Source organism: Arabidopsis lyrata (genome assembly GCF_000004255.2).
Source record: "Arabidopsis lyrata subsp. lyrata unplaced genomic scaffold ARALYscaffold_5, whole genome shotgun sequence".
In the NCBI taxonomy this organism is placed as follows: Eukaryota; Viridiplantae; Streptophyta; class Magnoliopsida; order Brassicales; family Brassicaceae; genus Arabidopsis; species Arabidopsis lyrata.
In genome coordinates this window covers 5,520,128-5,547,077 of record NW_003302551.1, presented here as the reverse complement: position 1 = coordinate 5,547,077, position 26,950 = coordinate 5,520,128, and the positions used below count along the sequence as shown (strand labels likewise).

Genomic DNA, 26,950 nt, shown 5'->3' with positions numbered 1-26,950 from the left:
TGATATACGTGTCCCGCACGACACATCAGCGGATCTTAGGACCCCCGCTGAATGCGAACCATGTTGTGTAGGTGTAAGGACACGCAAAGAAGAGACGATCCTTCATTTTTTCATATTTTACACAGAAAACAACGTTTTGTGATCATCCCCACATATTAATATGGTCTCCCATGGACAATTTATTTATCAGGGCAAGCTACACGTTGAAAAAGTAGCGAGAAAAGCCCATAATCTCAAGTTCAATAAACAAAGAAAGAACTCCAATAAGTACTACAATAACTATATAAATATTTTTATTATTAGAATTATAAAATAAATTCATATTCGTGTGTATTTTAAACTATTCCACTAGTTGAATGTATCTCAAAATATTTGTCATTTATTATTTTTACATAGTTTTAATATTTTAGAATATGTTATAAATTTTATCTGAAATTATTATTAATTATTCTATCAAAATTCATCATATGTTCTGTTATTTTCTAATGGGACAATTATTAAAATATACCCAAAATTATACTAAAATTAAAAAAATATACCAAATCTTATAGAATTAAATAACTAGGTTTTTTTCTCAATGAAAAATCAAGAAACTCCTTGCTAAATTCGAAAAAATATTTTTGTTTTCTTTAATTTAACTACAATATTAAAAACCGGAAGTTTATTTTTTTAAGATCATCGCCATAAAATTTTACAAATTAGTTTCACAGTCTACATTATAACTTCACGAAACTGACTTTACATAATAAATTTACCTAAAAACTTTAGCAAACAACTATACTTAAAATAATAATTGTGTGAAACTAAATTACTAGAAAAATTTACAACCAACTAAATTTACCTTAAAACTTTAGCAAACAACTATACTTGAAAGACCAAATTGGCTGAGGGACAAGGAATCATAGGGAAATTAGTTTTTTAGTAAAATCTATAACAATGAAAATTTTAGCCACATTTTTTGCCCAATTTAACCTCACGCATCTAATTTTATAGTCAACCTATACCTCAGACAAAAAAATGATTTTTGATCGTTTTTCGAGATGGAAAAACGTGTTTTTTTAACTCTAGAAACTAAGGTAGCCAAGATATTATTGTTTTCGTTTACTTTTCTCGACTTTTAGGTTGTCTATTTATGTTAATAGTACTTTATTTTTCAAGAAAAAAGATTTTTGCTCTCTTCTTTCTCTCTTGTCTTTTTGAATTATTAAACATAATTGAATTTTGGAATTTATCGTAATTGATTTTTCATTTATTCAAGATTTATCAGGCATCTTGTTAGTTCTCGTTTCTAGTAACAGATTTGCTATAGACAGGTGAAATTATGATTATATTTGATGGTTCGACGACGTGGGTTCAACGACGGAAACCTGCTAGCGATGATGAAAATCTAATCAGTGTTACTGGGATGACGAATCAAACTTAAGATGTAGTGATGACTTGATAGAATTTGATGAAGATTCGGTGACAATTCGATGGAATCCGCCGCAAATTTCAGTGATAATCCGGTGAAAATTCGACGAAAACAGACGGAAATCTTTGAAAGTCCGAAAAAAAACTTATGATCCCAATGATATTTTGGTTTCTAAATAACGCTCTATATATGTGTTTACATGTATACAAATGTTAGTAACGCTTTATGTACGTGTTTATATGCATATAAATAAATTTAACCCTCTATGTACATGTTTACATTATGCCCATTTTAATAACGCTCTATATATATATTTACATTTATATATAGATCGAATAACTTAACACTATAACTATTTTTAATGCTCTATATATGTGCTACTATGTGTACAAATGTTAATGACATGTAATATATGTTTATAGCATGCTAAAACTTCTCCAATTTGAGAAAACATCGATTAATATTAGTCTTACTGTCATTAAATGTCCACTTGCATTAAATATATATCATAAATAAATGTTTTCGTCCAAAAAGTCAACTACATACGTTATTTTCACGCGCATGACAAAATTCGAGATTGGTTTTTGTGTAATTTTTTCGAACTTTAGACCCAATTATAATGTAATTTATCCATTCTCCTAGACTATTGTCTTTTACCTAATTTGCTCTCCCAATTTTGTCTCTGAGCTAAAGCACCCTACTTAAAATCTATATAATAACCGTGTGAAACTAAATTACTAGAAAAATTTGTAAATTAATTTTACCTTAAAACTTTACCAAACAACTATACTTAAGATCTATATAATAACTGTATGAAACTAAATTTATGAGAAAACTTGATAATTAAATTGAATAATTTATTAAACAAATATACTTAAGATCTAAATAATAACTGTGATAAACTAAATCTACCAAACAACTCAAATATACATGAAACAATTTACGTCATGAGAAGTTACTAAGAATTTGAGAAAAAATGAATGACAAAACTAAGAATTTTCTCATCACTACGAGACAACTTTTCTCAATTACTTTACCTAATAATTCTACCAAACTAAATCTACGTAATAGCTTGCAAAAACAGTTTTCGAAAAAACTTTACCAAACAAATATATATTAAACTCTATATAATCACTGTGCGAAACTATCTGTATTATATTCTACTAAATAACTTTTTCAAAGAACTTTAGCAAATATTACATCTTTAAATAATTTTACAAGAGATTTATGCACATAAACGTTATAACGTATATAAAACTATGCACAATACCTATTTCTCTGTAGAACTGGCAAAACGTTTTTTAATGGAGGCTGGTTTGATAAACACTTATATATATGTAACTAACAACATAGTTCACGTAGGTTTAGAGAATTAATTTAGAGTTATATTATTAAAAATTATTCTAGATTAGTCTGGCATATTCTTCAGATTTTATCTTTAAATTTAATCATAATCAATAAAAAAATAAAAATTCAAAAAAAAATCCCCAACTAACGTGGTCTAGATAGAATTATGAACATTGGTTTGATTTTTTTTTTATGTTAAATTATATAATTAGATAAACATAAGGATAATTTTGTCTTTTGTTAGTCTACATCTTAAATTCTAGAATATACGGCTTAAATTAATAATTTTGGTTTGTTTTTTGATTTTTTTTATAATTTTCCCTTTTCTAGTTGTTAAAATTTTGATAATTAATAAATTAAATTCTAGAAATTTAGGCTTCGAATGGTGACATCATATTAGGTGGTAGAGAATAAGTAGTTCAAGTAGTGCGGAGCATACGATTATCACATGGGAAACATACAGTGCAGAACAAGCATAGTTCGTGCGGAAGAAACGGTGCAAAACAATATTTGAATAGTGATAAATCACAAGTGCGGTACAAATATATCAATTATTTAAACTTTTAATTGCTAACTATTTTTAAAACTTCAGAGTAGAATGTAATTGTATAAAACAACATTTGAAAAAAAAAATTGAACTAAAAAAATTTAGAAATTAAGGCTCTGAATGGTGACAGTGGATCGGACGGTGCTGGAAAAAACATATGGTATTGTGCGGTTTAACTACTGTTTAATTGAGAGAAACACTCTATATATGCAGAATAAGTGTAGTTGGTGCGGAACTAGTAGTACAGGATAATGTATGAATGGTGAAACTAACAACATGCGGTGCATGTATAATAGTTATTAAACTTTGATTAATTATTTTGAACAATTATAATTTCTGATTTTTTTTAAAAAACAAAAATGTGTTATTGGATAAAATTTATTTGTACAAAAAATTTCTTATTTTTTTGGAAAATTTTGGAGAGGTGATGTTCTTCATTTTTGCATAAGATTCAATCCTAACAAACAAGAGATCATTCTAAAGTTCTTGCTCCCAAAAGTTTTGAAGACGCTCACGGCTTGTACATATCTGATAATACATTTTTCTTTTGAAGTTGTCTTTCGGGTGATTTTCGATGGGAACCATCTTTGTTTCCATATTTTTACAAGAACCATTTTTGGCTCTTCATTGTCATAAAACCAGTGAGGGGAGGACAAACAGCTGTTAAGGTAATTATGAGAGGTGGGTGTCATCAGCTTCACATCAAGAGAATATTCATGATTATGGTAACATAATGGTCATTGGCCATGTCAAGAAGTTTGTTCTTAGGAAAGGCAAGCTTAAAACGGACTGGTACTCATGAGTACATGTGCTTCTCCACGGGTTCATTTGCATAGACTGTGGTTAGTCACCTGTTTTCGAACCTTCAACTCAAGAGTGCGCTCCTCCATCGGTCCATCTCGCTTCTCCACGGTTCCAGATCGCTCCTCCACCGGTCTAGTTCCCTCCTCCACCGGTCCATATCGCTCCTCCACTGGTCCAGCTCGCTCCTCCACTGGACCACCTCGCTCTTCCACGGTCCACCTTGCTCTTCCTCCAAACAGATAGTTGGGGTTTATGCTGACTTTGACTTTTACTTTAACTTATCTGAATTTTTCAATGATATTGCTCCTCCTCCGAATAAGTTTTTGATCAATTCAAAAGTCTGGAGCATAATCTATAAATAAAGAAAAATCCAGGGACTAAAGTGCAAAAATAGAAAAAAGATTGCAACTCAAGTTGATCTTTTCCAAAATCGAAGGGAGAATTTTTGGCAACTCTAATCTTTGTATTTCAACCCCAATACCACTGATATATATGCATTTTGAAGCTCAAAAATTTAGAAGCCGATTTTCTTGTCAATTTGAGATTTTTGTTGAGTTTTGCTAGACCCTTCATTATCATCTCAGATCTGAATAAGTTTTGGACAAATTGTGACCAAACTTATGTGACTTAGGTTGATCTTGCTTCTCCTTATTAGTGCATTAGTTATGTGTTGTTTTTAGCTTTGGTAGGAGAGTTTGATAAGCTTCATCTTTTGGTAGGAAAGTTTGGTAAGCTTCATCTTTGGTAGGACGGAGTTATATGGCGTGACGGATTTGAATCAACATTAATAAAAATTTAAAATATCATTAACCCGCCGCTTCAACACGGGTTAAATTCTCCTTTTATTTTTTATTAACACCACCAATATTAGATATATCAAATCAGCCTCATTTAGATTGTATAAAACAAAATTTGTCTCGTGGTTACTTTATAACAATTGTAAAATATTAAAAATAAATGTCATATAAAATGATACAATTAACATTTTTTTTATATAATACATAATTATTAAATTTTAAAAATCAATCCTTTAAAAGAATATATCGTCCCGCAGTACACAACGGGTTAAAATCTAGTTTTCGTTATTCCTAACATGCATATCGGTTTAGTCAACAACATGCGGATTCCTCCCGTTAAACTGTTCTGGATAAGGTGCGGGTCAAATTAATTTACATTTTAAAAAGATGAAGCCAGGCAGGCTAAATAGAATTATGGAGTTGGTGCGTGTAGATATTTTCTTTCACGGGTTACCCAAAAATTTGTTTTTATTTAAATAAATATTAATTGTTAATATTTTATAACTTTATTAGTTAAGAAAATAAAATAGTTGATTTAGAAACTTATGTAATTATGAATTTTCTTTTTAGTTTAATTTTTAATTACAAATTTACTTTTTAATATTAAAATTTTAATGATAAAAATTAGTTATATTAAATTTATATTATTTAATTTTTAATACGATTTAGATATTTACGGATTATCTAAAAATTCAAGTTGAGCAGATGCGGGTCAACTATATTTATTTTTTTTCCAATTTTGGCATGGTTGATTGGAATAGGTCAAAAGCTTATAAAACTATTGCGGGACGAGTCGCACTTTGGACATGGCCTTGGCTTAAAGCAAAAAATAAAAAAATGTAACTTTTACTCTTGTTGACTAAAATGAAACTTAACCATTATATTAAGATAGAGTTTTAAAATTAATGCGTTCAAAAATTAATATAACCATATATGGTAGAGCTTGATTAAAGATATAATCAAATTTTAATTCATATAAAATATATCTCACCAATTCTAGTTTTATAATGCATATATGGAAATTTTTTTATAAATGTTTCATCATATATTTCTAATTTTCCCTTTATTCTATGTATAGACCAAAACAAATATGGAGGGGTTATTGATTCATGAATTTATAAGGAATTAGAAATCCAAACAAAAATCATTTGTTATTCAATTATTGAATTTAAAATCCTAATTAAAATCATGTGTTATTGGTTCTTTGATTTATAAATACTAATTAAAATCCTATGTTATTCGTTTAGTCATTTGTTTTTGGATTTGAGAATCCAAATTATGTTTTAAATGGATTTGAATGGAATTGAAAGAGAAAAATAGAAGGATTCAAATCCATGGGTAAACACATGTTATTTCAAAATCCATATATCTTGATTTCATAATTAATAGAGATTTTCAAATCCTGTATGAATTTACAAATTAATAAACCAATAACACTCTCTAAATTAAAGTGAATCTAAAAAAATTGCTTTTTATAATCTCTATACTATTAAAAGAGAAGTACAAATGAAAATGGGTCGGATCAAAATCAGAAAATTGACCCGAAATTCTGAAATTGGATCTTTGAAATTTTTTTGGAATATAAATTCGAATTAATAATGAAAAATCGAACTAAAATCAAATATTTATGGAAATCAAATAAAATATGATTGTACTTATGGTAACTAATTATAAAAGCATATTCCGAAAAATAGTATACATTAATTACGTATAATATATTTGTTCATATATTTTTGGAACTAATTCCATAACAATCAACGTTTTTGTCATTAATTTTGCTTATTTTAGCCAAATATATCTTACTTGCTTCTAAAGATTTCTAGAAAATTTATCACAACTAACCATCTATTTTAAAAAATTAAATAGATATTTTTATTTTGGTCGTGTAAATTAAATAGATATGGAATCCATGTAACTAATTTTAATTTAATTAGATTAAATCAAAATTATGGTATTTTCATACGTACTCATAGCTTATCAAAGAAGTTTAATTTTAAAATTATAAAGATTTCTTGAATATAATTTTTAGAATTATTCAACGAGATGATAAATATTTATTAAATTTTGTGAATCATGAAAAATATTAATTAATTTTTTAATCATTATATTTCATCTTTCAATCTCTCATCTAACAAATAAGATACAAATTATATTATTCCAATGTACAAACTCCATTTTGTTGTATGACTAAATAATATTTCCATTAGAGCTGTCAAAGCGAGTTGATTCGTCCCATTAAGCCCGTTTTGCGATAAGCAAAATATATCTTGACCTGTAGTTAGTCGGTCCGCACGACCCACAGGTAGCATATATGAAACACCAACCCATCCCACGAATGATGCTAATTTGCGGGGTTGTTCGTAGATTTGTTTAAATAATTTTAAAGTAATCAACATTTAAAATACTACTAAAATAAATAAATAAATAAATAAAAATTTAGAGAAAATAATTTTATATATCATTATATTTATAAATATTATAATTTCATTTATTAAAAGTTTTTAAATTTTTACATGTTGAATAAATTATATTTTTATCAATAAATACTAACAAGCGGGCTGATCCCCCAACCCGCGGACGAAAACCGATGATCCACTGCGAATCAATCCATGTAACCCACTTATTTGCGGGTTTAATATATTTTCCCAAATCTGCCCCATAGTAAGATGATTTGGGCTCGACCTGCAGTTTTTGACCTATTTTGACTGCTCTAATTCCCATGAATCGTCTAATTTTTGAATTCTAAAACACAAAATTCCATTTTGTAAATCATAATTAATATGATGGGTTTAATTATAAACAATTTAACATTTTCTCTACAATTCGTTATTATGAATATTTATAAGTACACTACATGATTCGCTCATGCACAATATTAAAATCAACGTATGTAAACTAATATTCTCCCGTGATGGACCGCAGGTCCGATCCTAGTATTATTCTTAAGGTAAAGTTGTAAGTTATAAAACAACTTGAGCATAAAAATAATGATTGAAATTAATGAGAGAACACAAATTAGAAAAAGGTCAAGAGAACAGAACAGAAACACTTGGGTTGGCTTTCGTGGGCGAAAGACGTGCACGCAGACACAACCCTACATCTCTCCTCTCTCTGTCTCTCACCAACTCTTTCTCTTTACCCACTGCACCTACCCCCAAACAATCCCTTTATAGTTTATACATCTCTCATTCCTCTCCAGATGATTCTCTGTCTCTTCCTCTGATTTTTCAATCCTCTGTTTTCTCCGTCTCCTCTGTTTTGTTTCACATCAATGGAGGCGTCATTGTTGATGAGATCGTCTTGTTGTTCCTCTGCGATTGGTGGGTTCTTCGACCATCGACGTGAATTATCAACCTCCACACCCATTTCCACTCTTCTTCCTCTTCCATCATCCAAATCTTCCTTCGTTATTCGTTGTTCTCTTCCTCTTCCTCAGCCATCAAAGCCACGCTCTGGAACCAGCTCTGTTCACGCCGTTATGACACTTGCTGGGTACGAAAGTCTCAATTTTTAGATTATAATTGAAAAATTTTGATAACCCTTTCGTGATTTTGTAGCTTAAATTAGAAACCTTTATGTTCTCTTTCATCGAATTTGAAGCAAAGTTTGGTTTTTGTTGTTGTTGTTGTTGATATAGATCGCTGACAGGGAAGAAACGAGTGGATGAGAGTGAGAGTTTGACTCTTGAAGGTATTAGAAACTCTTTGATTCGTCAAGAGGACAGCATTATATTTGGGTTGTTGGAGAGAGCCAAGTACTGTTACAATGCTGATACTTATGATCCTACTGCTTTTGACATGGATGGTTTCAATGGTTCTTTGGTTGAGTACATGGTTAAAGGCACTGAGAAGCTTCACGCTAAGGTAACAAACACATGCTCTTTATTCACATGCCCTCAAGATTGAAACTTGATTTTGTTATGGAACTTGATTAGGTTGGTAGGTTCAAGAGTCCTGATGAACATCCTTTCTTCCCTGATGATCTACCAGAGCCTATGTTACCGCCTCTTCAGTACCCAAAGGTACTCAATTTACAAGTTTCACTTGAATCACATGAAAAAAGATTGTCTCTTTTGTGTTTTCTTGCGTCTTACTGTTATGGTTTCTCGATGTTTGGCGAAGCAATGAGCTGTGTTTTCAACTTCTCTATGTGGTGCTAAGGTTTCAAGTTTCTTTCTTATCATATAGGTGTTGCATTTTGCTGCTGATTCGATCAACATAAACAAGAAGATATGGAACATGTACTTCAGAGACCTTGTTCCAAGACTAGTGAAGAAAGGTGATGATGGTAATTACGGATCAACAGCTGTCTGTGACGCCATCTGCCTTCAGGTTCGTTTTATTAGAAACCTTTTCAAAAGTTCTTGCTTCTTTTATATGTTGATTGACCCAATCATGTAGTTTTTGATGTCCATTGCAGTGTCTATCAAAGAGGATCCATTACGGCAAATTTGTTGCAGAGGCCAAATTTCAAGCCTCACCCGAGGCATACGAGTCCGCCATCAAAGCACAAGTAACTTATCCACTTCTCTACAGTTTTCAACATGCACACATAAACCCAAAGTTTATGCAGTACTTACCTTTTGACATGGCAACATACGCATTGCAGGATAAGGATGCATTGATGGATATGCTGACATTCCCGACTGTGGAAGATGCGATTAAGAAGAGAGTTGAGATGAAAACCCGAACATACGGGCAAGAAGTGAAAGTCGGGATGGAGGAGAAAGACGAAGAAGAGGGAAATGAATTTCATGTTTACAAAATCAGTCCAATCTTAGTCGGTGACTTGTATGGCGATTGGATCATGCCCTTAACAAAAGAGGTTCAAGTTGAGTACTTACTCAGAAGACTGGACTGAGACAAGAAAAAAATAATAATAAGGCTTTTGTAGTGAGTAGAATGGTTTTATTGAATGTTTTTTGGTTTTTTTAACATTACAAAATCTATGAACGTTATTACACTATTATTCCACTGTACAAAGCTTGCATGGCCTGTGGTATTGAAGAAGGGTAATCGCCGTTACTCAAACACTATGTTTATGTAGATATTCTAAATTGTGGAAACTTGTATATGAGTCTTAGTTGCTCATATTTGTTTGGGTGATGTTTACTGTATTTGTTGCAATCGAGAAATGCCGCTACCCTAGTGGTCACCACTAGTTTCCGTATCTTCTCATATGGAGTTCGATTGACGGCGCTAGCCTAGTGGTCACCACTAGTTACCTCTTCTCCTATGGAGTGATACTTTATCACTGTAAACGTGGAAATGGATCACTGCGCCGGTCCGTTGTGATCCAACAGAAGAAAAAAATGTATTCGTGGCAATCCTCTCAACACTAGCAAGTAGAATTTAGTATAATTGTGTGTTTATTATTGAATAGAGAAGCCTATACATATAGGTTACAAAAGAGAATTGTAGAAGATATACTCTAGAGATTTACATAACAAGATATGGAATATTCACATATATCTATTACTCTAACATGTCCCTCAAGATGGAGAACCACTGCTTACTCCAATCTTGAACCGAAGATCTTGAAAGCAAGCTCGTGGTAGTGGTTTAGTGAGACCATCAGCAAGTTGATCAATGGAATTGACATGTACCACTCTAATAACTCCATCTTGAATAAGTTCCCGAACAAAATGATAATCCAAGGCTAGGTGCTTCATTCGAGAGTGAAAACTTTCGGAGTAGTCGGGAGTCGAACTCCAAGTTCGGACAAAAGCGAGACAATCCATTTGAATTCAGAAATCGCTTCAGTAACTTGGATTATCGAACCCTATACTCCGCTTCGGTGGACGATCGAGAGACTCCTTTTTGCTTCCTGGAAGACCACGAAATTGGATGTGTGCCAAGGTATACAATGTATGCCCCCGTGGACGAATAGTTATCTTTATCACCACCCCAATCTGCATCAGAATATGCAGCAAGTTCTAAGGAAGCACTAGCAGAAAACCAAAAATCATGATCTACAGTTCCAGCCTGATATCGCACCACTCGTTTAACAGCTTCGTAATAAACAATAGTCCGAGAATGCATGAACTAAGAGAGTTGATTAACTGTAAAGCCAACATCTGGTCTAGAGAGAGCAAGATATTGTACACTCCCAATTGCAGCACGATATTCCATCGGATGAGGCAAGTTATCACCATCAGCCGCTGTTAAACTCGTCGTAGGGGCCATTGGTGTAGGAACGGGTTTAGCATACAACATATGATACTTGGAGAGAATATATGTCGTGTACTTCCTTTATGATATTTCGAAAAAGTAATCATAATATTGAATCGAAACAAAATATTAGTAACAAAAACTGATAATGTAAAAAAAATCAAAATAAGTCATTTTCTTTTTTTCATATGTTTTTCTAAAAATATTTTTGTTTTTCTAATAATATTGTTTATTTTTAATATATATTTTACTTCTTATTATATACTCCCTATGTTTCATAAAGAGTGTCATTTTGACATATTTCACACATATGTATTAAGAAATAAGTTAAATATGTAAATAAACCCTTATTTAATATACCCTTAATAATTTAAGTACAAAGATTTTTTAGTTTTTTATAAGGGGCAAATCTAGAAATTAGTTACAAAAGTTGCATTGAAAATGTAATACGGTATTTTTTTTAAACAAAAAAAAATAACTCCAGAACGACAATCTTTGTAAAACAGAGAGAATATTACTAAAGAATGTGTTTTCAAGATAAGAAAATCTCCTCTAGAGAAATAAAGATATAGTTAAAAATATAATTTCCAACCTACAAAAATTTAAGATTTTGTCTTTTCCCAGTATCTTCTTTTTTTCTCCATCTATTGGATTATATCTTTGAACTCAACGACTAAGTGGGTTATTGGTTCGTCTGTAGCTATAGATTTATTATTGTAAAAATTTTGATGTAGGTGTGATGACTGTGAAGATATGTTTTATTGTTGTACTAATTAGGTTGTATGTTTTATTAATATCCCCTATATATTAATTGAGAAGCATTTTAAATAAAAAACCTTACCTTCACGTGTGATTTACAAGACTGCCATGCTGACATGTCGCAACCAGAGAAACTCTGAGCAAACTTAATAATTGTCCAATATTTACTAGACTAATTACATATAATGCTATTAGTGGTACTTATGCATATTTTTCCTCTATATTTAAGAGATTAACAATTAATAAAGGAAATTAATTAATAAAACCTATATATATATATTGACAAAACAAGTAAAAAGTATATAGCATAAATCATGATGAACAATATATAATATAAATGTTTATTACATGTTTTGTACTTATATTTTTTTATATGTTTTATAAAAAACATTTAGAATTTTAACATATATGACATTCTATTTTTTGTTATAAATTACAAAACATCTAAATGTATATGTGAGCCCATATGTTTCTTAAATATATTTGGAACATAGTTTTACATAAATTAGTTAGTAACATTTCATTTATTACGCATTCACTATGAACAATATTTAATATTAATCTCTGTTAAAAATGTATCCGCTTACTCATTATTTTCAATATTATTTCTTTCCAAATTTTTACCTTATCAATTTATTAAAACTTTTACATGGTTTATTCAATTTAATTAGTCATTTACTCATTTTAGTTACAATTTATTTACAACCCAATACCTTATCGTAACAATATAAATTGATTCATAAAATGAGGGTTATGCAATAAATCAATCCTAACTACATAGAATTATCAAGAATAATAAAGGATAATAAAATTTTATTACGTTTAAAAAATAATTATTCATACTCTTTTCAGTTTTTATATTGAACTGTTTCCAAAATAAAATCTTAATTAAATACGAAAAATATTCGAATATATTTCAGAATTATAGGAATGATATTTCAAAAAAAAACTTTGGTCAATATTTTAATTTAAAATCTTATTCCAAATATGGAATATCCTAATTCCTAACTAATAAAATCTCCAAAATATATGAGTTACTAAATCATATTCAAATATTCACACTTATATATCAAGTGATAATATATAATCGGTTTCCAAAATTTTTAATATATATTTCATATAACTATTTCTCCCCGCACATAGTGCGGCTAAATTATCTAGTAATATTATTATATAAGTAAATTGGTTGTAGCAATAAGATTTAGTTGTATGTATTTTTAAACAAAAAAAATATAATCGGTATATATTAGTTGTGTTATATAATAATTTTCTCAAATATCAATTTAATAAATTATGGTATACATATACATAGAAATGATATATTTAAAAAACGATGTGCGTTATATATATATATCTCTTTTATATGTCTTAAAGTAGATATTTTACGTACTATTTATATCCACACAAATAAAATTTCATAATATACATGGATGAAAACTATAACAAATTTTTTAAAAGAAAAAGAGAAAAAAGAGGAAAGAGGAAAAAAAAAACATGTTCAACCTTCCTAAAGACCATAAAACAGTGCCGTAGAAAAATTTGTATTTATAGCCAAAATAATAAAAAAAAATATTGTTTGGGCTGTGAGAAAAAAAATAGAAATGTTACAGCATGATTGTTTCAAATTTGAGGCTGTAGCTTTTTTTATTGGCTTTATACATCTCCTACAGCCTTTAGTTTGTTGTTTTAATTTTGTTTGAAACTTTTTCTTTCATATATCGATTAACCACTTTTTATCTTCTCTGAAATTTTAATAGAGTGATAGTGTTGATTTTATCTTTTCACATATTAGCATCTCTAAATATTAAGGTTCTTCAACCAAAAAATTAGTTAATATGTACATAATTTGGTAAATGGAATCGAATTCAAGACTAAAGTTAACCATGGTTTATATTTTGGTTACCAACTATACGTCATTTTTTAGATGCGATAAAATATATCATTAGATAGTTCAGATACTCTAGCATTAATATTAGTAACTCTGCACTCACAACAAAGTTATTCAGCAACACGATCGCAAAGCAAAGAAGTTTTAATACCATTCAACCCCACTTTGAATTTTTTTGTTTAGATAATTCTAATAGTTTCTTGCTTTGTAAAAGATGATTTTATGATGTGATTGATGTTAATATAGAGAAGCGGAATGCAACCGTTTAAGTTTATTGTAATTTTATTCGGAAGACTAGGGAATGCAACTGTGGGAAAGCCACCAAACAAGTGGCAGGAAAGCAGTAGATGGGATGACCATTCACATGTCACTGAGCTGGTCGAGACCTTGCCGGAAGAAAGCTGTAGATCGGTTGATGCAAATGTGAATTGTCTTTTGTTTTTGTTTTTTTATTTTTCTAATACAAATGAATTTGGTTCTCACTTTACTTGATTTAACAGGTAGAGTCCTCGGATAAAAATCACAATGAAGCGAATGAAGAGGAGGGAGCGAATGAAACGGTGGGAGCGAATGAAGAAGAGGGAGCAAATGAAATGGTTTGTCATTCTCAATAATGCAAATGAATTTGGTTTTGTATCATATATTCTAGGATATTAGGAAACTAAATATTAATAACTGGCAGGAAAGAAGCGATCCTCGACTTCTTAAAAGAGGAAGAGACGGAATACTTAGAAGTGAAGGAAAATTAAATCCTACCGATAGATTTACTCCATCTTCTCGCACCAGAAATATGCAGGGGAACAAGAAACAAAAATTCCGCTCGATAGCCTCGATCTTGGAGGAAACGAGAAGCCGATAAGCAGGGAAGTGACAGATTAACTTTATTGTGATACAATGCAACATTCTTCAATAGTTTAGTTTTTCTCATGTTCTTGTTACTTATAGCCAAAATAATTAATAAAAAATATTGTTTGGGCTGTGAGAAAAAAAAAAAAAGTTACAGCATGATTGTTTCAAATTTGAGGCTGTAGCATTTTTTTATTGGCTTTATACATTTCCTACAACCTTTAGTTTGTTGTTTTAATTTTGTTTGAAACTTTTTCTTTCATATATCGATTAACCACTTTTTGTCTTCTCTAAAATTTTAATAGAGTGATAGTGTTGATTTTATCTTTTACCTATTAGCATCTCTAAATATTAAGGTTCTTCAACCAAAAAATTAGTTAATATGTACATAATTTGTAAATGGAATGGAATTCAAGACTAGAGTTAACCATGGTTTATATTTTAGTTATCAAATATACGTCAGTTTTTAGATGCGATAAAATATATTGTTGGATAGTTCAGATACTCTAGCATTAATATTAGTAACTCTGGTGTGCCTCACAACAAAGTTATTCATCAACACGATCGTAGAGCAAAGAAGTTTTAATACCATTCAACCCCACTTTGAATGTTTTGTTTAGATAATTCTAATAGTTTCTTGCTTTGTAAAAGATGATTTTATGATGTGATCGATATTAATATAGAGAAGCGGAATGCTAGTTATATTCCAGTTAAATTCTTGTTGTAGATTTTATTCCAAATAAAATTAGTTTAAAAATATACAAAGAGTTATTCTAGTTTTGTAAAGAACAAGTATCAAATATTGTGAAGATGTTTAACAAATACTTGACTAATTTAATAGAAAAAAAAATCACAACGAATTGATTGACATAGTTTTTTAGTTATTATTATTTTTCTTATTAATGCATTTAAAAATATATGAAAAGCCTAAAAGAGATATAGATTAACTTAACTTATTATATACTGCAAAACATATACAAATATCTCTCTCTTTTTTTAGTTCATCATAAATTTAATTAATCAAAACTCAAAATTGAGATCTAAGATCTATCTCATGGATATTGTAAAAACATATTTATATGGACCATTAAAAGATGATTTTTTATATAATAATTGTATTTAATATGCCTAAAGCCTTAAAATCTAAACCCAAAGGCAAATAATTAAGTGCAATAAAATTGCAAATATCAGTACAATAAAACCTTTATAAATTAATATTGTCATAACTGTGATATTATAATAATTTGTAAGAAAATTAATTTATCGATAAATTATTAATTATTAATTTATAGAGAAATTTAGTTTTTTTTGGTAATTTTTAAATTTTTAAATTTAGCTGTATGCTAATTATTTGAGAAATAATTAGCTTGTACATACACAACTTTTATTCTTTGCAAAACAAGAGAGAGAAATTTTTGGTTTCGAAAAAATCGGACGAATTTACCCCTGGAATAAGACACATGTGTATTTCCCGATATATCACTATATATCATGATATATAATCAAAAAGAGAATGGTTAGAAAAACCAGAAACTGATGTTGGATAATAAAAAACCAATCAATCTCTATGACGACTCTGCAAAGAATCCTCCAAATCAAGATCAACAGCAACACGATTCAAGATATTATCTTCCACTTATTCTCAAGTTCCTTAAACCTCTCAACATCAAACTTATGACTCTTAAGCAACTTCCTCTGCCTAGAAAGAAACAACTTTTTCATGAAATCTTGATATGTTGGATCTCTTGAAGTCATCAAGAAATAAGCATAACCCACAATAATCCCAGTAGCTGTAGTGAAAAACGTTATTTGTTCTTAGCGTCGTCGGTTGACGGTGTCTCAAATCATTTCTAACAGAAGCTCAATAATAATGAACGACACCCAAACATACGACGTCTCTATATCAATTTTTTTTTAAGGTTTATTGAGTTCATTTAAATCAGAAAAATGCGACGAGTTTAATGAATTCAAAATATCATAATTTTAGATGCAATCAGTTTCACAATTAAGAAGAATCATTTGTTTGGGGTTATCATAAAGTAAAGAAAAAAGAAAAAGAAAAAAATAAATAATAAAAGTAAAGAGAAACAAAGAAGGAAGGAAAAATGAAGTATTTGATTTTAGGGGTATTTTAGTCTTTTTATCATGTTTTCAGTTGATCATTTATTTACAGGTTTGCCACTTCTCCTTTGATTTAAATACTTTTCAGTCTTAGGGTATGTAGTGTAATTACTCAATTTTTAATTTATAGGGATTTGGTTCCGACAATTTGATATAAATTTCAATCCGGTTCAGTTTTATTCCCAGTTCTATCGTTTGTTGATAAGATACATTCACAAAAAAAAAAAAAACGAATCACTCCACTCAGAGGTCCTCCATGGCTGCTACTACTTCCTTCACTTGCTCACTTCCTTTTGCTCCACTAACCAAATCCCTCAGACCCATTCAATCCCCAATTCTACGCTCGGGCTATGGAACCAGAACCGTTGTTATAAGATCCATGGCGGTTCAAGAAGATGACAAGAGAACAACCGATGAAGCAATGAGTATTGACAATTTACGAGGATTTGTTCATCTTAATGTCGGAAAATGGACTGGCTCCTTTCATGTATAGTGACCTAAACCCTAATCGTTGATTCTGAAAATTTGCTCTTTTTTATTTAGATTTATGTTAAAGGCTCTGTCTTTTTTTTGTTTTTGCAGCAATTTGATGGTGATGGGAATTTGTTGCATAAGATTGATACACGTCTTTCAGCTAGTTCTTATGGAGAAGATGAGCTACTTAGTCTTAATCAATCGTATGATTACTCTTTTTCTTGATTCATGATTTTCTGTGAATCTGTGTTTCTGCTTTGTTGGAAAATAAGTGTTTTTGGAACATGAAAGGTGTTTAATAGAGGATTCAATTCTCTTTAGGAATCAATTGATGGAGAATTTGGCAATAGAAATGTATAAAGTTCTGAACTTTAAATGATTATTCTATGAATTTGGAGCAAATTTGAAGTTTTTCTTGTTTACTATATGTTTTGCTTGATTAGTGTTTTTGATAAGATTAGAAAGGTCTATAAATTATAGATTCAGTCATCTTTGGAATCAATGGAGAGGTCTGAATTGTTGACTATGTCTAAGAAATTGTCTGTTCGCACAACGATTTTTCATATATATTGATGTTTAGAGGGTATTATTCTATGCATACCTGAAGGTTTTTCTTGTACACTTTATGTGAATTTTGTGTGAAGCAATGGTTTTTGTTCTGTAGAACTAGTTTCCTAATCTGCATTGTGTTTGTACTATAGAAAGTTTCTGAATTTTAAATGATGTTTAAGAAATTGTGTGTCCTCACAATGTTTATTCATGTATTTTGATGTTGTATGGTATTATCCTATACACTGTATCCGGAAGCAATGGTTTTTGCTCTGCGTTACCAGTTTTGTAATATGCGTTGTGTTTTTATTGTTTAGGTTATATATAAAACAACCTACATCAGCTACTTCAGTTTCCGAAGAGGATGAGGAGGAACCAGAATGGGTTGAATACAAAATTAAGGAAACGAATATGTTCACTGTGGACAAATATCAGCAGGTGAGAGTAGCTCTGTTTATCTCAATCATCAAGATACTAAGTTTGTCTCTTAAGGATTTGATGACTATCTTGATATCCATCATCAGTAGTCTGCAGATTGGATTATTCCCAAAGGAGAGAGCGTTTTCGTTGAGGTATCAAACCGCTGGAATGTTGGATACGACATTAAGGCAAGGTGTTCTTGGGGAAGATGACACTGGCGAAGAATCACCAAGGTTGGTTTCTCATACCCTTTGGCTCTTCTTCTGTATAAACATTTTTATGCTCCATGAAGCTTATAACAATTTTTTCAGAAATCTTAAACTTCCATCTCGGCGTCCTTCTTTAGTATGTGAGAACTGTTTGTATTCTAAGGAGATGGATAGAAGGGCTAGAGCCTTTCACATCATGGATCCCAAAGGTGTTCTTGAAATGCTTATTGTTTTCCTTGAGGAAAGAGGGTTAAAGAATCTCACTCATCCAGTCCTTGATAACGCTCAAGTAAGTTTTTGTTGGTATTGATTCAAGTTCATAAAGCATCAGTCATGATTGCAGTTTACTACCATACCAATATATGTTTCCCTTTGTTGCAGGATGATGCAGAAAGGATTATCCCATTTCTCGGTACTTGGAAAGGTCGTTCAGTAACAAAACGAAGTGGTGTCTATGGAGCAACACTATCCGAATCCGATACTGTGGCTGTTCTTGAAATAAATGACAAAGGCCAAGTAGTCCAGGTATTGAATATTGTTCTCCACTTGAGCATTTATTTATATGAGAATGCCTCTGAACTTGATGTGAATCAGGATATTTCCTCGACATCGGATGAGAAAAAAGTAACAACTAATGTACACTGGGAGGGTAAACAGTCTAAAAACTTGGTTACATTCGCGGAAGGATACCAAATGACTCTGTTACCAGGAGGTATGTACATGGGATGTCCGTGTGACGTAGGAAAGTGTGTTGCGGACCTAAAGTCGTTTCACTTAGAATTCTGCTGGCTTGAATCGCCAAGCTCAAGACAGAGACTCGTCCGCACATATGACCATGAGGGATTGGCCGTCTCATCAACTTATTTTTCTGAGACGAAAATGTGAGAGCCACACTATGATAATCTTATGTTCTTGAACTATTGTTCATCTATGTAATGTTGCAAATATACTTTTGATCTCACATCATTTGACTTGAAATTTAGTTAATCATATAGCTAGATTGTTGAGAAGTTGGGTTTTGCTAAGACATCTAAACAAATTAGGACAAGCTTACTAATTCCACATTAATCAACATCACAACTAATTTTGATCCTTGTTCAAAAACGCGGACTAGGCGGCTGATTAGTCGCCGGCGAGGCGCTCGGCGGTGGTGGACCGTTGCGATTTGTCCAAATCGGCCAACAAATCGGAGTTTCAGAAAAAAATTCATATTTTGCTTTGATTTAAGTTAGAAATCGATAGTTAACTAATAGATCTATTATAATTTGGTATAAACCTAAAAGAAAAACATGAAAACGATGGAATTGTGAAAAAAAAAACAAAAAAACGCAGAAACTAGGGTTTTGTTGTCGCAGGGAGAAAGGAAGGGGACGGGGGCAATTTTGTAAATTTGCGATTCTTAAAAAAAAAAAGAGATAAATATCAAAATTGAACATCGAACCCTCGTTCCCAAGGTCAAAGGAAGGAGACAGACCACTGTACCACGTTATAATCATTGTACACTTACGTTTTTTTAATATATATACATAAATCTAAATTAAAAGTATCTAAAGTTAATCCCCGAGTAATCCCGTTTAATCCCCGAGTAATCCCGCTAGGCGCTAGGCCCACCCCAGCCGCCCGACTAGCGCCTAGCGTTTATTAGAACTTGATTTGCATACACAACATTTAAGGTTACAAGTTGGACTCGTGGGTTTCATTCAACAACTATTTAAGACCCAACTAGTCAACAACTACTTAGATGTCAAAATTCTTGAGATGGCTTGATTATGTAATATTCTGCTGATTAATTACATCCTAATGATCAATAATCACCGATAATATGATTCTTTCGAGTTTAAATTGTTAGTAATCTTGTTCTACATGAATATATATCTTCACTGCATATCCATTACAATAACCGTAGAATTTCAATCAATCGTTTTCAGATTGATGACCTTTGATTGATATCAGAACCACAAATAACCGATTTAACCAGAGATAACCGGAAATAACCAAATCAGTCATAATTTCGCTTATTTTGTAAGCTTTCTTGGCACAACAATACGAACAACGGCGACCGGAAAAACAAAATTGACCAAAGAATGATGATCGTAGATAATCTAATTTAATCTAACCTAATCTTATCATAAACTTCAAAAGACTCGTAAAAACATGTACAGAGACAAAAAATAATCTACAAGATTTAAAGAATCCAAAATCAAAAATGAAGATCGAAAAACAAAAAAATGTAGGGCAAAAACCTCTCTGCTTTGACAGCCCAAAGCTTCAAGGAAACAGCAAAGCAGAGAAAGGCCCTAATTCTCTGATATGCGCCTACGCACCCCTTAGGGTACGCCACAAATAATCCCTTCTCGTGGTATACCACGCCACCCCTCACTAAAGAGGGAAGCGCTCGGCCTCAGGCACTACTTTGCTTCTTCGTCTTCTAGGGTTCTTACTTTTATATACTTCACCATCTTTCTCTTATTTCTGAATCAACCCCTTTATTTTTCTATTTTTACATTTTGACCCCATTATGTGTTTCTTCTTTCATTGTTACACCTCTATATAAACTATAATCTCAACACTAATTGGCTTATTCTTCTAGGGTTTCTTACTTTTATGGACACCCTCTTTTTTTGCTCATTCTTTCTATTTTTACATTTTGACCCCATTATGTGTTTCTTCTTTCAATGTTACATTTTGACCCATGTACTTATTTCTTCTATCAATATTCACCCCTTTACACTGTTATTTCAACCCCAGGTCCCCAAATACTAAAAGTTGGGAAGAAACATAAAAAACAAAAAAAAACAAAAAAAGATGGAATATGCCAATCGGGATGTTCAATCCGGACTGTCCCGGCCCAAACAAAATAAGAGTCTTTGTGCAAAAAATGTTTCGGCGATTTTTTTTTTTTAACACTAAAATGATTTTATTGATAGCATAACAATACATCGTTTGGATACACAAGATTGGAGACACAGATCCTTTCATACAATAAAGACAGACTAGATGGATACAATCGATTTTCGCAAATATGGGAAGCTGTTGCTTCGATGATGGAGTGGGTTAACCTTGCTTTCTGAACGTAAGCCTTACGGGCAATCAGACTATGTCTGATAGGTCCCCCCTTCATGTACTTCATATTGATGGCTAACAGCATATAGCTGAGACTCCAAAATGCTTTTAGCATTACCTTTAGTTGTTGACATAATTTTGATGTCATTGTAAGAACATCTGCCTCTCGTTGATACAGGAAAAAAAATCTGCTTGATGTATTGTGCCTTTTCCTTACCCCCTCCTGCAAATGTGGTATCATCCCCATTGCCATTTCGAACTCCATTTCAGCCCAATAATTCCATGGTGGTTTCCGTGCTGGTCGACATTTACAGATCAAATCCGAAGGGATTTGTGATAATCTTCGGAACGCCCACAATAGATTTATTATTACAAAATATATCTTTATTATTTTAAATAATGTTTTGGAATTTGACTATTAAAAACAGATACTCCCTCCGTTTTAGTTTAGTTGTCGTTTTAGGATTTAAATTTTGTTTCATAATAGTTGTCGTTTTAGGTTTTCAATGCAAATGTTTGGTAAAAATTTCAGTTTTATCCCTACAGTTTTAATGTTTTGGCCAATGAAATTTTTTATAAAATATATTAATAAAGAGTAAAACAAAAAATTTAATGCTTTCTTAATTTGTGTGAAAAAACCTTAAACGACAACTAAAACGAAACGGAGGGAGTATGTATTTTTTAAATTTTGGGCTTTCAGATTTTTTAAAATTTAAATTGGGCTTTGTAAATCTAATTTTTGGGTTATATCTAACTTTTTGAAATAAATATTAGCAATTTTTTTTTTTTGATAAACCCTATCGGCTATCCGGTGGGTCCCGGTAGGAACGCACCGAGGTGCTACATAGTGGACTGATCCACCGTGTTAACGGTTAGGCCCTTACGGGCTACCACTCTGCCTATCCCGAGTTTGGAATGCCTTTTGACTAAGTGCCAGGGGGTAGTCAGGCCGTCTGCATTTCTGGCTACCAGGTAAACCAATTGGGTCAAGGTCCAACTGACAGACTTCCCAAACAAATGTGTTTTTGTTTCCAGGGAGAATCGAACTCAGGTTTGGGAGTTTTACCCTTTCTCAAAGCTTCCTCTGCCACTAGACCACGGATGCTTGGGCTATTAGCAATTTTTTGTGTATCTATACTAATATTTTCGCAACATTTTGGTGACGGGTAGGTAAAAATGCTTCTCGGTTAATCGGATATCCGACCCGTTTCAAAAATTCTTCACAAAAAAATTTGTTGGATCGGGTTATATTTAACCCAACTCATACACCGGATATTCCAGATTTAATAATTTAGATATTTAGAAGATTTGATTAAGATTTATAATTATGATTTTCCTATCATCTTTGTTTGATTTGTTTTTAACTATTTTGAATCATCATATAATACATAAAGTAAAAAAAAATCAATTTTTTTCTGCATATACTGTGATTCAAAATTTAAAAAACGAACATATATTATCCAATTGACGAAAATATATGTTCAACGTTCTACATCGATTAAAATATTTAGACAATGATTCAGAATCATATCATAAGTAAGAACATTAGTAAAATAAATGAGTTTTTTGGCCAGACGGGTTTGGCGGGACGGGTTTTTGAATCAACAATAATAAAAAGATTAAAATATCATTAATCCGCCGCTTCAATACGGACTAAATCCCTTTTTTTTGTAATACCACAAATATTAGACATATTAAATCAGTCTCATTTAGAAAAGATTGTATAAAACCAAAAATTGTCCCGTGGTATAATGTTACTTAATAACAATATTTATAAAATTTTAAAATATCATTAACATGCCGCCTTAATACATATTAAATTTTTTAGTTTATTTAAATATAAATGTCTTAGAGAATGATATGATTTGTAAACTTTTATATATAATAAATAATCATCAAATTTTAAAATAAAAACAAATCACGGGAGAGGTTAAGAAATTATGGAACAGATTATATTTCGGAAAGGATTTATATGGCGGACGAATTTGAATCAATATTTATTTACCGCTTTAATACAAGTTAAATCTCCAGTTTATTAATAATTGTCTCGTGGACTCGTGGTATACCGTTACTTAATAACAATTGTAAACTATAATATAAATAAATATGTTATAAGGAGATACAATTTACAAAATATTTTTATACTAACTTTAAAATTAAATCATCCCGCAGTGTACCGTGGGTTAAAATCTAATATTTAAAAAAAAAACTAACACAAAGACAAACTAACTAATACGACAACAAGATATCTATACTATTAATTAGGAAGCATTCCCTGAAAAATAACCTTAAAAAGTGTAAAAAATTACAAGGGAATGCCATTAGGATAATTACATTCAAAAAGTAATCAAAAAAATTACGTGGAAGGGTAAAATGGCAACTTTGCTGTCAATTGACACGCGGATCCTGGGTTACGGGTCGGATCTAAACCCATAGTAATTCGGTAAAACACGCGGATCTTCGTAAGTTATGGGCTTTAGGATCCGTTCAACCCGTATCTGATCCAAATGATATTCGCGGATTTTTATCAATCAATGCTTGGAATGTTTTGCGATATATCCTGAAGTTAATGCCAAAACCATATTTGTTAGTTATCATTAAAACCTATTTCTATAACAAACAAATCTCACCAAAAACGATATAAATTATTTTTTTTACCATCTCTAACAATAACTATATATTGAGATACTAACAAATCGACCACATAATACCTTAAATCATGGCAACAAACCTAACTAATCAATTATTTACCTTAAATATTGGTAGAAACAATATTCGTAAAGATATTATTCTGATCTAATTCTATACACCCTAACACATTCGAGCTGCCCTCTTTCCTATAAATATAGATGCCTAATGCCATTGTAGATACACATTTATCTTTCACCACGAAAATTTAGCTGTTTCTACTCCTTAGAACTATGCATTTGAACAGAGATTTTGAGTTAGAGGTAGCAATTATTATTGCATCTTTCTTAATAGTTTTTATTTTATCAAATTATGTTTTACTATAACACCACGTCTTTGTTCTTTGGTGTTTATAGATCCAAGCTGGTTTTAAGGAGAACTTTTTCAATAATGGTGTTACTCAAATCAATTTGGTGATTTGAGTAGAAGAAATGCTATTTCTAAAGGTTTTAGAGATTCTATATTTTGAACTAAGTGCTATGTTATTGTTTTCTTTTTTTGAGAATCTGAATCCTTATATTTTGAGCAACTTAACTTTGTTAAGACAAGTTAATGGTTTTCTTAAGCTATATGAAGTAAACCATTTCACTTATAGAAGTAGTAAAAGTGATTATTTCATACAATTCCATAAATTTTAGTACTTTGCATCTCTTATTTACTACTTTGTTTGAAAAATATTATGGGTTAACATTGTTATTTATATGAACTAACATCAAGTACACTCAATCACATAAGGTAAATATGAAGATGTATTAACTAAGTCTATAAAACTCAATAGATCTACCTTTTGACATATAGTTTTGAGGCTTTGCTCTAATGAATATAGACTCCTCCATATTCTGTTGTTACCCAATTGAAGCTTTATTTGAAAACATTAATTTACCTTTGAAGTTAAATTCTGCAAACATCTAAATTTTGTTAAGTTAAAGTTATATTTTTACTAAACCTATATGAAGTTTTTTTTTTTTTTTTTTTTAAGACAAACCTATATGAAGTTAACAATTTCGTTTGCAGAAGCATACCAACATTTTTATAAATTTCCATATCTTATTAAGTACTTTGATTGAAACATACTACGGGAAAACACAATTTTCTATATGAACTAACATCAAATACACTCAATAACAGAAAGTAATTATGAAATTCTAATAACAAAAGTCTATAAAAGATAATCTCACTAACCTTTCACATATAGATTTGAGGCATTGCTCCAATGAACAAATTTGATAGCCTCCATATTCTTATGTTGCTCCAAGTGAAGCTTTACCTGAAAACATTATTTAGTTTAATACAAGATTCTGCAGATTTGATATAAGCTATTGTTTCGTATAAATCTTATCAGTTTGTAGCCTTTGTTTATCTTCCTCTAATGTGAACATCATTAAACAAAATTGTAAATTGAGATCTATATGGAAACTAAATTAACTCTAACTCTTTCCAAAAAATACAATATATTGATACGATTAGCAAGGCGTACAAAAAATAGCTCGGTGCACTGGTAATTAAAGTTTCTTTTTCTACTCTATCAAACCAGTTAAAACTAGATCTTATCAAATTCGTATTCTCCGATAAATTATAGTGAAAACATAATGATGAAAATTCAATTGACAATAATTACCCATAGAAAATCCGGCTTCCTGATGTTGCTTCGCCAAGAACACTACGCAAACAAAAAATTACTCAGATTTGGATTTCAATCGCCATATAAAAATGGTTTATAGTATAAATCAGATTCACTAATATTCTAATAAGCTTACCTCTTCAAAGAATTCACAATTTACAAAACGGAGAAGAAATAGAGAATTACATGAGATTTCGTAAATTAGACTTAGATCGATCGAGTATGAAAATTTTGATCGGTGGGTGTTTTTTTTTTTTTGATGAGACAACGACTGTTCTGACTTCTGAAATGAAAAACTGTCCAAATTGTTTTTTTTTTTTTTAATGTTCAGTCGGTTTATGGAAACTGAAACATTAAATGGGTTAAGGAGAAATGTATTATTAACATCATACTCGACCCAATACAAAATAACTCTCCAACACTAATGGGCCAGAGATTAACAGTTTTTTTGTAAAATCATATTTTCATTACAATATATTAAATTATAAAGATTTCTATTTAAATTACCAATTATATAATTTACAAGGTACTAAATTTCATAATCTTTAAAATTTTAATATTTGAATTATATTCCACAACACACTAATTTATAAACACAAACAAAAATTTATCAAATATTATGAATTATGATATATATTCTATTATATATTTCACTAACACAAAAAAAATATGGGAGACTCACAAAAATGCCCCTTTTTCAATACCCTTTTTAAAAAATGCCCCCTTTGGCTGTCTATTTTTAAAAATACCCCTTTTTATGTACAAAATGACTAAATTACCCTTCTTTTAATAAAAAATATCACAAATATATAAGGAAATATAACAAAATTAGGTCTACAAAATACAAAATATTTTTTGGCGGGAAAAGTGATCCCGCAATTTTCCCGCCAAAACACTTGTAAAAACTTGTAAAACCTTTAAAATACCTTGTAAAATTTTCCCGTAAAAAATTTTCACGCCAAAAATTTTTTTTGCGGGAAAAGTGATTCCGCAATTTTTTTGGCGTTAAATTTTTGGCGGGACAAATTTACAAGGTATTTTAAAGGTTTTTTACAAGGTATTTATAAAGTTTTACAATGTATTTTAAAAGGTTTTACAACATATTTATAAGGTATTTATAAGATATTATCAGATTTTACAAGCTATTTTATAAGGTTTTACAAGTTATAAGGTTTTACAAGTTTTTTATAAGGTTTTACAAGTTATCATATCTTATAAACCTTATAAGTACTTTGT

At 30.7% G+C, this 26,950-nt stretch overlaps 2 protein-coding genes and 1 long non-coding RNA gene across 3 annotated transcripts; 2 read left to right on the top strand and 1 right to left on the bottom strand.

Annotated features, from left to right (window-relative positions):
• The first annotated feature begins 7,952 nt into the window (after positions 1 to 7,952).
• LOC9313231 (chorismate mutase 1, chloroplastic) lies at positions 7,953 to 9,998 on the top strand. Its single transcript, XM_002877117.2, has 6 exons — positions 7,953 to 8,398; positions 8,544 to 8,769; positions 8,841 to 8,927; positions 9,094 to 9,237; positions 9,326 to 9,418; positions 9,515 to 9,998. Exons 1-6 carry the CDS (start codon positions 8,178 to 8,180, stop codon positions 9,764 to 9,766), a joined length of 1,023 nt encoding a protein of 340 aa, XP_002877163.1. The 5' UTR covers positions 7,953 to 8,177; the 3' UTR covers positions 9,767 to 9,998.
• Positions 9,999 to 16,858: 6,860 nt separating this feature from the next.
• Positions 16,859 to 19,352, top strand: LOC9311564. The gene is made up of 7 exons (XM_002877115.2): positions 16,859 to 17,177; positions 17,273 to 17,367; positions 18,031 to 18,151; positions 18,248 to 18,366; positions 18,445 to 18,631; positions 18,724 to 18,867; positions 18,937 to 19,352. The coding sequence occupies exons 1-7, from the start codon at positions 16,947 to 16,949 to the stop codon at positions 19,225 to 19,227; spliced, it is 1,188 nt and encodes a 395-aa protein (XP_002877161.1). The 5' UTR covers positions 16,859 to 16,946; the 3' UTR covers positions 19,228 to 19,352.
• A 4,329-nt stretch (positions 19,353 to 23,681) lies between these two features.
• Positions 23,682 to 26,055, bottom strand: LOC110228479. Its single transcript, XR_002332035.1, has 4 exons — positions 25,851 to 26,055; positions 25,712 to 25,753; positions 25,276 to 25,360; positions 23,682 to 23,965 (listed from the first exon to the last, which is right to left on the bottom strand). It is a non-coding gene; the product is annotated as an uncharacterized LOC110228479 (long non-coding RNA).
• Between the last annotated feature and the right edge of the window lie 895 nt (positions 26,056 to 26,950).

What these genes read in the sequence shown, in the direction of transcription:
- LOC9311564 (XM_002877115.2), top strand. Translation starts at nt 16,947, where the DNA reads ATGGCTGCTACTACTTCCTTCACTTGCTCACTTCCTTTTGCTCCACTA. An exon ending in CTACTTAGTCTTAATCAATC is followed by an intron (nt 17,368 to 18,030) that starts GTATGATTACTC and finishes TTTATTGTTTAG; the next exon opens with GTTATATATAAAACAACCTA. An exon ending in CTGTGGACAAATATCAGCAG is followed by an intron (nt 18,152 to 18,247) that starts GTGAGAGTAGCT and finishes AGTAGTCTGCAG; the next exon opens with ATTGGATTATTCCCAAAGGA.
- LOC9313231 (XM_002877117.2), top strand. Translation starts at nt 8,178, where the DNA reads ATGGAGGCGTCATTGTTGATGAGATCGTCTTGTTGTTCCTCTGCGATT. An exon ending in GCCGTTATGACACTTGCTGG is followed by an intron (nt 8,399 to 8,543) that starts GTACGAAAGTCT and finishes TTGTTGATATAG; the next exon opens with ATCGCTGACAGGGAAGAAAC. An exon ending in GTGACGCCATCTGCCTTCAG is followed by an intron (nt 9,238 to 9,325) that starts GTTCGTTTTATT and finishes TGTCCATTGCAG; the next exon opens with TGTCTATCAAAGAGGATCCA.